General features: G+C 44.6%; 1 protein-coding gene across 1 annotated transcript; it reads right to left on the bottom strand.

Moving 5' to 3' along the window:
• Window positions 1–6,775: 6,775 nt before the first annotated feature.
• pdcd2l (programmed cell death 2-like) lies at window positions 6,776–10,479 on the bottom strand. Its single transcript, XM_064967384.1, has one exon. The coding sequence runs from the start codon at window positions 10,400–10,402 to the stop codon at window positions 9,236–9,238; it is 1,167 nt and encodes a 388-aa protein (XP_064823456.1). The 5' UTR covers window positions 10,403–10,479; the 3' UTR covers window positions 6,776–9,235.
• Window positions 10,480–11,070: the final 591 nt, after the last annotated feature.

Below are 11,070 nucleotides of genomic sequence, written 5' to 3'. Positions count from 1 at the left end.
CAATCTAAAATCAAATCTAGAGTCGGCTTTCTATTCCGCAACAAAGCCTCCTTCACTCACGCCGCCAAACTTACCCTAGTAAAACTGACTATCCTAACGATCCTCGACTTCGGCGATGTCATCTACAAAATTGCCTCCAACACTCTACTCAGCAAACTGGATGCAGTTTATCACAGTGCCATCCGTTTTGTTACTAAAGCACCTTATACCACCCACCACTGTGACCTGTATGCTCTCGTTGGCTGGCCCTCGCTACATGTTAGTCGCCAGACCCACTGGCTCCAGGTCATCTACAAGTCCATGCTAGGTAAAGCTCCGCCTTATCTCAGTTCACTGGTCACGATGGCAACACCCACCCGTAGCAAGTGCTCCAGCAGGTGTATCTCACTGATCATCCCTAAAGCCAACACCTCATTTGGCCGCCTTTCATCCAGTTCTCTACTGCCTGTGACCGAAACGAATTGCAAAAATAGCTGAAGTTGGAGACTTTTATCTCCTTCACCAACTTCAAACATCTGCTATCTGAGCAGCTAACCGATCGCTGCAGCTGTACATAGTCCATCGGTAAATAGCCCACCCAATTTTACCTACCTCATCCCCACACTGTTTTTATTTATTTACTTTTCTGCTCTTTTGCACACCAATATCTCTACCTGTACATGACCATCTGATCATTTATCACTCCAGTGTTAATCTGCAAAATTATAATTATTCGCCTACCTCCTCATGCCTTTTGCACACAATGTATATAGACTCTCTTTTTTTTCTACTGTGTTATTGACTTGTTAATTGTTTACTCCATGTGTAACTGTGTTGTCTGTTCACACTGCTGTGCTTTATCTTGGCCAGGTTGCAGTTGCAAATTAGAACTTGTTCTCAACTAGACTAAATAAAGGTGAAATAAAAAATACAAAATATATTAAAAAAATACACAGACACACAGACTAGCATATACACAGACTAGCATATATACAGACTAGCATATATACAGACTATCATATACACAGGCTAGCATATATACAGACACACAGACTAGCAAATACACAGACTTCCATGTACACAGACTAGCATATACACAGACTTCCATGTACACAGACTAGCATATACACAGACTTCCATGTACACAGACTAGCATATACACAGACTTCCATGTACACAGACTAGCATATACACAGCCTAACATATACAGACACACAGACTACCATATGCACAGACTAGCATATACACAGACACACAGACTAGCATTTACACAGTCTAGCATATGGAGCTATACGTTGTACTGCTGGAGATACAGAGGCAATTAATCTGATGAGAAACAACTGCTCTGCTGCTGTGTGTGTGTGTGTGTGTGTGTGTGTGTGTGTGTGTGTGTGTGTGTGTGTGTGTGTGTGTGTGTGTGTGTGTGTGTGTGTGTGTGTGTGTGTGTGTGTGTGTGTGTGTGTGTGTGTGTGCGTGCGCGCGTGCGTATTGAGTTTGGCTGAACTCTTACCTCTGTGCAGAGTTGCTTTAAGACGAGTGAGAGTTTATATTTCAGACTGCATGTCAGATGGCTGGAGAAGAGGCAGGCACAGTGAGTCCCCCTGGAGAACCCCTTAACCTTCCTGGAAGCCCCTCCTCGCTCCTAATTACCCCTCATCTAACCCCCTCTACCTCCTCTCCCTCCTCTCTATCCTCCTCTCCCTCCTCTCTATCCTCCTCTACCTCCTCTCCCTCCTCTCTATCCTCCTCTATCCTCCTCTCCCTCCTCACTATCCTCTCCCTCCTCTCTATCCTCCTCTACCACCTCTCTAACCCCCTCTACCTCCTCTCCCTCCTCTCTATCCTCCTCTACCACCTCTCTAACCTCCTCTCCCTCCTCTCTATCCTCCTCTACCACCTCTCTAACCTCCTCTACCACCTCTCTAACCTCCTCTACCTCCTCTCTATCCTCCTCTATCCCCCTCTACCTCCTCTCCCTCCTCTCTATCCTCTTCTATCCTCCTCTCTATCCTCTCTATCCTCCTCTCCCTCCTCTCTATCCTCCTCTACCTCCTCTCTATCCTCCTCTCCTCTCTATCCTCCTCTACCTCCTCTCCCTCCTCTACCTCCTCTCTATCCTCCTCTACCTCCTGTCTATCCTTTACCTCCTCTCTATCCTCTACCTCCTCTCCAGCCTCCTCTCTGTCCTATATCTCCTCTCTACCTTCTCTCTATCCTCTCGCTCCTCTCTAACTCCTCTCTGTCCTCTACCTCCTCTCTATCCTCCTCTACCTCCTCTCTAACCTCCTCTACCTCCTCTCTATCCTCCTCTACCTTCTCTCTATCCTCCTCTCCCTCCTCTCTATCCTCTACCTCCTCTCTACCTCCTCTCTATCCTCTCCCTCCTCTCTATCCTCTACCTCATCTCTATCCTCTACCTCATCTCTATCCTCTACCTCCTCTCTATCCTCCTCTACCTCCTTTCTATCCTCCTCTACCTCCTCTCTACCTTCTCTACCTCCTCTCTATCCTCTACCTCCTCTCTATCCTCCTCTCTATCCTCCTCTCTATCCTCTACCTCCTCTCTACCTCCTCTCTATCCTCTCCCTCCTCTCTATCCTCTACCTCCTCTCTATCCTCTACCTCCTCTCTAACCTCCTCTACCTCCTCTCTATCCTCTACCTCCTCTCTATCCTCCTCTACCTCCTCTCTATCCTCTACCTCCTTTCTATCCTCCTCTACCTCCTCTCTAACCTCCTCTACCTCCTCTCTAACCCTCTATGGAAAGGGGAGACTCCCATGAACACGATGTTCTCCATTTTGCTCCACAACCCCCACCCGTGTCACGGGCCTGTTCTAAAGGTAACCCATACAAATGAATGGAAGTATGGAGCTAGTTTTGTGCCAACAAAATGAAGGGGTTAAGTATGTGTGCTGCCCTACAGAATGCTCTCAATGGTGCATCTATAGGATGTTGTCAGGGTCTTAGCGGCATTACCAAATGTCTTCAGCCGCCTGAGGTTGAAGAGGCGTTGTTGTGCCACGATGTCGGTCTGGTGAGTCTATTTCAGTTGATGGAAGGGTTATTTTCAGGCCTACCTCTGTCGTGTCATCAGCAAACTTGATGATTGAGTTGGAGTATGTGTGTGGCCACGCAGTCATGGGTGAAGAGGGAGTACAGTAGAGGGCTGAGTGTCCTGCCGTTTGGGGCCCCCATGTTGAGTATTAGCATGGCGGATGTGTTGTTACCTACCCTTACCACCCGGGGTCGACCCGTACGGAAATCTAGGATTCAGTTGCACAGGGAGGAGTTCAGACCCAAGGCCCTGAGTTTAGTGACGAACTTGGAGCATATTATGGCGTTAAAAGTTGAGCTGTAGTCAATGAACAGCATTCTCACGTAGTTTTTCATCTTGTCCAGGTGTGAAAGGGCAGTGCGATGGCGATTGCATCAACCGTGGATCTGTTGGGGATGGTACGCAAATTATAGTGGGTGAAGTGGCTCAAAGCACTTCATGACGACAGAAGTGAGTGCAACGGGGCGATAGTGAGGAAGACAGACTGAGATAGAGAGAGGTTGAAAATGTCAATAAACACTCCAGCAGGCTGCATACTCTGAGGACACGGCTTGGGATGCCATCCGAGCTGTCAGCCTTGCGAGGGTTAACGCACTACACACTACAGAGATCGGGAGTCCGCAGAACATATCCCAGCCCACATGATCAAAACAGATTGGTCAGACCAGCATTGGACAGACCTAAACACGGCTGCTTCCTCTTTTCATAATTTCATCATGACTCAGAATTGAGTCATGGTCTAATTTGCAGGGGGCGGGGGGCTTTTGTATCCGTCTTGAAATGGCGAATAACAATGATCCGATGTCCTATTCCCACGAGTGAGATGGTTTCTTAACCGTTTACTTCATTGGTCTAAATCAGGCTCACACATCCTGGGTAGCATTGGTCTAAATCAGGCTCACACATCCTGGGTAGCATTGGTCTAAATCAGGCTCACACAGAGTGTTCCTGCGTAGCATTGGTCTAAATCAGGCTCACACAGAGTGTTCCTGGGTAGCATTGGTCTAAATCAGGCTCACACATCCTGGGTAGCATTGGTCTAAATCAGGCTCACACATCCTGGGTAGCATTGGTCTAAATCAGGCTCACACATCCTGGGTAGCATTGGTCTAAATCAGGCTCACACAGAGTGTTCCTGTGTAGCATTTCGCTACACTCACAGTAACATCTGTGACAAATAAACAAATACAATTTGATTTGATTTGATTTAGTCTTAAACAAATCTACTTTGAAACAAAAATCTACAGCTCACAGACACGGTTATAGGCATAAAGAAAGAAGACCCCTATTTTACATATAGAGTTGATATGTATTCAATTTTGAGTTTGCATCCCAATATTACACTTGATATACATCATAGAGAAGACTGAAATGTAACAAAACTGGGCTTTATTCCCCGGCTACATTGAATGAAGCCTTGCGATATGCTGTTTCCCAATTTGTTCAAAATTCCCTGTGTATTTCCTTGGGGGCAAGCGCAGTGTCGGGGGTGATGTACACAGCCGTGATACAAACAGCTGTGAATTCTTTCAGGAGATAATGAGGTCTGCATTTAGAGAGGAGGTAGAGGAACTGACAACTACTGTGATTATTATTATTATTCGACCATGCTGGTCATTTATGAACATTTGAACATCTTGGCTATGTTCTGTTATAATCTCCACCCGACACAGCTAGAAGAGGACTGGCCACCCCACATAGCCTGGTTCCTCTCTAGGTTTCTTCCGTGGTTCTGGCCTTTATAGGTGAGTTTTTCCTAGTCACCGTGCTTCTACACCTGCATTGCTTGCTGTTTGGGGTTTTAGGCTGGGTTTCTGTACAGCACTTTGAGATATCAGCTGATGTACGAAGGGCTATATAAATACATTTGATTTGACTTTCATTTGATTGTGATTCCAGGTCAGGGGAACATAGAAACTCTGAAGGGTTTTGTACACGCCTACAATCACATCATGAGTTGTTGATCATGAAACAAACTCTTCCTCCTTTGTTTTTCCCACTAAGCTCTTTTAGCCGCGCGATGAAGCCAGAGGATTTCAAAACTAAACGTCCTCTCCTAGGGTTAACCCTGAGGTATCATCTCCCACAAAAAACCCTGCTCCACTAGGGGTCAGAGGTTAACCTGACTGTGAAGGCCCAAGTTCCCTGTCTGTGTGACAAATAGCACTCAATTTGCTATTTAGTGCATTACTTTGACTTGGTCAACTACATAGGGACTAGGGTGCCATTTGTGACAGTAGAACTGACTGTCTTACAGGAAGTGACAGTAGAACTGACTGTCTAACAGGAAGTGACAGTAGAACTGGCTGTCTTAAAGGAAGTGACAGTAGAACTGACTGTCTAACAGGAAGTGACAGTAGAACTGGCTGTCTTAAAGGAAGTGACAGTAGAACTGCCTGTCTAACAGGAAGTGACAGTAGAACTGGCTGTCTTAAAGGAAGTGACAGTAGAACTGACTGTCTAACAGGAAGTGACAGTAGAACTGGCTGTCTTAAAGGAAGTGACAGTAGAACTGACTGTCTAACAGGAAGTGACAGTAGAACTGGCTGTCTTAAAGGAAGTGACAGTAGAACTGACTGTCTAACAGGAAGTGACAGTAGAACTGGCTGTCTTAAAGGAAGTGACAGTAGAACTGACTGTCTAACAGGAAGTGGCAGTAGAACTGGCTGTCTTAAGTGACAGTAACAGGGTTGTTGCTGTTGAAGTGTAAACTAAAACTATACTCCTAAAACTTAACGTTGGACTGAGCACAAGGCATCAAGGCTAAACCCATGTTAAGAGATCAACAAGTTATGCTTTACATTTACAATGAATTGGTACAGGTCATATGTTGCCCCTACTATGAGCTGTGAGGGGGGTCTGTCTGTCTGTCTGTAGCAGCAGTTGAAACCTCTGACAACATCTAGATGGGATCTGAAAGGAACTGTGATCACCTACTGCCACCTTGTGGAGACCAAATAACATTCTGAAATTATTCCACAGATTTCATGATACTCAACTGGCTTCATACTTTTTGCATTTTGAGTGTTTACTTAATGAACTTTTGACTTGACCAAGAGTCAGTGTTAGAATATTACCTAGTTCATGTTAATACTCTGGTTGGCTATTAATACCGTGGTATCTCCTCAGCTCCAGCGGTGTTCCAGAATGCATTCTGTCAGACACTGCGAGGCATTTCAGGTGTGAAAAACATCAGTGAGGTAGGTAGCCTTGTGGTTAGAGCATTGGACTTGTAACCAAAAGGTTGTAAGATCAAATCCCCAAGCTGACAAGGTAAAAATCTGTTGTTCTGCCCCTGAACAAGGCAGTTAACTCACCGTCCCTAGACTGTCATTGAAAATGACTGACTTGCCTAGTAAAATAAAAAATGATGCATTTTTTTGTTCCCAGACCCACAAAAGTCTATGCTAGGTAAAGTTCCACCTTATCTCAGCTCACTGATCACCATAGCAACACCCACCCGTAGCACGCACTCCAGAAGGTATATCTCACTGGTCATCCTCAAAGCCAACTCCTCCTTTGGCCGCCTTTCCTTCCAGTTCTCTGCTGCCAATGACTGGAACGAATTGCAAAAATCAATGAAGTTGAAGACTTACAGTGGGGCAAAAAAGTATTTAGTCAGCCACCAATTGTGCAAGTTCTCCCACTTAAAGATGAGAGAGGCCTGTAATTTTCATCATAGGTACACTTCAACTATGACAGACAAAATGAGAAAAAACATCCAGAAAATCACATTGTAGGATTTTTAATGAATTTATTTGCAAATTATGGTGGAAAATAAGTATTTGGTCACCTACAAACAAGCAGATAGATAAAATAAAATAAAATATGAGGTGTAACCTGACAAATCTATGGATATAGCAGCCTGTAGACTAATATGTCTGTCAACAGGTAGGCCTAACTGTTATTTATTAAATAGGAAGAAATGGGCTCCAACACAAAGCCATCTTGTTGTTAGTAATTAAAATGAAGACGTTGAAGCCAAATAGCCTACAAATCAGGCTCTCATTTCCCCACATAGAGGCGACATTACATTCAGAGAAATTCATCAACAAAGCCAGAAAGGTGAAGATTGTACAGTAGACAGTGCTCAGTTGACTGTGCAACAACAATAATCATCACCATTTAGTGTACTTCTATAATGCTTTTCATAGCACTTCAAAGCAAAACAACAAACAAGCAATATGTCATGACAGGTCAACCAATAAAGGCCAAGTCTTTGAAAGCTGCTTCAGCTGAAGATAGAGAGGGTCAGATCATAGCTTGAGCAGAGAGAGCTGGTCAGAGGATGGTAGATGATAGAGTCTGCTGGTGATCTGGTAGAGGGTTAAGTCAAACTCTTCCAAATCGGGGTAAGAGTCACTTGGCTAATGCCCTCAGCCACCCCGGGCTCCAGAAAGCTCACCACACTCAGTTCAGAATAGTAGCCAGTCATCCCCACTATGAGCCCTCTGCCTCAGCACTGTTGTATTCCTCTGTCTCCCATTCTTATCACGCTTCAGGCCACTCCTTATATTATGTTCTCCAAAGATCTGCAATTGGCAGCCAGATGAAATAACAAAGATAGTACTGTGTCCAGATGCATTTTTTTTTTCAAACAAAAGCTTGTTCGCCAAACCAAAAGGTGTTAACCTGTCAGTCAACCTGCAAATCTGTGGCTCAAAAACACCAGATATATGCAATAAAAACTCATTGTTATCAAAAACAAAAGAGCTGATAAAAAAAACTATGAAAAACACCTAAAAATAACAAAATATGTACAAATTTACAGGAGCTCTGTGCTTAGGCTGCTATTATGGCACCATGGCAACTATAGAACTCAACATCAACAGCTGTGATGTCAGCGCCCTCCTATGGATTCTGTTTCATTACAGAAGGTCTCTATAATTTAGCCAAGGTAGTGAAAACGAGAACGTTCTCCAGTTTCTACTCAGGCTCTTTTAATTTTTCAATGTTTGTCTTTATTTTATGCATTATTTCTTTTGGCAAACAATGTTTAACTTTCTGAATTCTTTATTCTTTCCAAAACAAAGCAAGAAACATATTCTTCCATTACGTTATTCAATAGGCTACGTTGTTCATGTGAATCTGCATGAAGATAATATATTTTCCCACCAGTGGTGTTTCCGCCAAACGGACTTTTGTGCGGATATCAATCCGAACGTGATGACGTACTGAACACAAAATAAATGTTTCGCTTGAAGCTGCAATATGTCACTTTTTGGGTGGCCGGTCAAATTCACATAGAAATGTGAGTTGTAGATCTGTCATTCTCATTGGAAGCCAGTCTAAGGGGTGGTAGATCTGTCATTCTCATTGGAAGCCAGTTTAAGGGGTGGTAGATCTGTCATTCTCATTGGAAGCCAGTCTAAGGGGTGGTAGATCTGTCATTCTCATTGGAAGCCAGTCTAAGGGGCGATAGATCTGTTCTATGCATGCTATTTCTATGCTTCACATGCCTAAGTTTCGTCTTCGCGTCTTTTACTTGCCGGTTTTGTACACCAGCTTCAAACGGCTGAAGATACAATATTTATGGTCATTGGAAAATATATTTCACAGCGGTTTAGATTCTCTACACAATGACTGCTTGTTTTTGTCACATAAACTGAAATTAAACAAACTATTCGAATTTTCTGCAACCAGGAAATGGCAGAGCAATTTCATCTACCGAATCAAAATGTAAAGTTCAATGTGTTTCCAATGCATTTTTCACTCTAATGATAGTTTTGTCACAAAGACTGTTGCGTTAAAATAGTGCATGGGCCTACTCTGATCTTGGCACCTGCTCTCGAGCCAACAGCTCAGTGCTGGTAGGCTACTCTACATGATGACATTATAGTGGATAAGAGTGATAATATTTTTATTTGGCAAACAGCAGTCAAGCATTAATCATCATATCATCAGAATAAGACCCCCGATATTTATTGGAAAAGATCATCAACCTCATCACCTTGTGCCACCCCCCAATGATGTTCATCATAACTCATTTCATCTGTAGCCTAATAAATGCTTTCCCGAGTCGTGGTGGGAGGACCACACACCATATCATCACGACTCCCAAGTTTACTTTGTTATTATACCAATATTTGCACATAAAAGGTATTTCTAGCATATTTAATTTTACACAAAAACATTCCACCATGTCTTAACAAAAATATGATCACTTCGCTCGCATAAAAACTGTGGATGGAAACCGAGTGTTATTTGAAGAGTTTCTGGTCTGGATCTGCCTGTAGATAGATGAACTCTTCCACAGGTGAGGTTGAGCCTGACGACCAACAGCTGTTTCTACAAGTAAACACCATCACAGTACCAAACTCCAGCCCCGCATTCATCTCTACATCCCCCATCTCTACCGCCGACCTTGACCCAGTGTCTGTCCTCCGCAGCAGGCTGACCAGAGCAGGCATCAGTTGTAACTCAAACACCCTGATTCCTCCACAGTGACAGCAGCCAGGTTTAATCCAAGGCAGGTCCGAGGGGGGGTCAGACAAGAAGAGAGGAGACCCGTGCCAGCTGTACCGCAACACCTGCTCCGGACACACAGAGATCCTCTTCATGAAGCGGGAGAACACTGCGTCTCCATGTCTGGGGTTGTCCTTCTCGTACCTCTCCTCCCCTCCTCCCCCCTCAGTGTTCCCGATCATCCCTACTCCCTCTCTCTGCTCGTACTCCCTCAGCAGACTCTCAGCGTGCTCCAGGTCTGACTGACCACCCAGGTCCGTCTCATCCACCACACTGATGTAGAAAGGTCTGTAGGTAGGGATGTTACCCGTTACCTCCCCTTCCTCCTCCACCACCTTTTCTCCTCCTTCCAGACTGAGTCCCTGAAGCTTGCCGCTCACATCCAGCTCAAAGGAGGTCCCGGTGAGTAAGAGGATCTCAGGATGCTCTCCCCCTATATGAGCTTGGTTCTGGGCCTCGTCCCATCCATCTCCCCCCTCCTGCTTGTCCTCTTCCTCGCCCCAGTCATCAGTCCCATCACACCAGTATGTGGTTGTCATGGGAACCTCTTTAACTGGGGCGTGGCCTGGAGGTTGGACCACATGGTTGGTTCTGACCTCTGATTCTAGACACTGAGAACGCAGAACCCTCCAGCTCTCCGGTTGTCCACTGCACTGTGGCCCGGGGCAGGCGAACACATTCAGGGTGCGGTGGTAGGGAGACGCCGCTAGGGGGCAGTACACCTGCACCACATGGGCCATGACCGCGCTGCATAGACCACAGCGTGGTCGTTGCCATGATATCACTGGAAGCTTGTCCGGTTGGTCGCCAATTTTGTTCGTCAAGTAAGACATCGGATATCGCTTTGAATCGATTTCCCCATCACACAGTCCGATGAGAACTGCCGCGTCAACTGCAGCCATACTATTCTACTATTGTTTAGTTGTTAGAACTGGACTTGAAGCCTTTCGCCATGTTGAAACTCATCAACAAGCCCCGTGACGTAATGACGCACAGACGTGAGGCATAACGCAAGGGACGTGTCCGCGCATGCGCATGAACGAAGCGCCGTTTTCAACGAGGTATTTTTCAGGATGTGAAGCGATAGTTTAGTTCTTGTTGTACTTAAGAGTACGTTTGGTGCAATCATTGCTTGCACAATGTTGGGATAGCTAGTAAATTAATTTATTAGTTGAACATAAAGTATTTGATTTTAGTTCCTTAAACTTGGTCGGTGGAAATTATTTTGCAAACATAAGGTGTTTGTTCACCGTTTGCCTACGATTTGTGTTTGTACGTTAAAGTGATTGTTTTGTTGTAGCTAGCTACTGTACCTTGCTAGTTAATATCTACATTTACATTTAAGTCATTTAGCAGACGCTCTTATCCAGAGCGACTTACAAATTGGTGAATTCACCTTCTGACATGTAACTATCTCGCATTGTAGGTTCCATTGGTAAGTTAGCTAGCTTAGAAAACCCATTTCTGGCGTTGTGGATGTTTTAACTAGCTATAGAAGTCGATAATAAAAACATTATTGATGGCAACTAATGCTGACCACGTTTTGATCCATTGTAATCGTCCCATTGAA

Source organism: Oncorhynchus masou, chromosome 6 (assembly GCF_036934945.1).
Source record: "Oncorhynchus masou masou isolate Uvic2021 chromosome 6, UVic_Omas_1.1, whole genome shotgun sequence".
NCBI lineage: Eukaryota > Metazoa > Chordata > Actinopteri > Salmoniformes > Salmonidae > Oncorhynchus > Oncorhynchus masou.
This window is presented reverse-complemented; position numbering and strand designations above follow the sequence as displayed.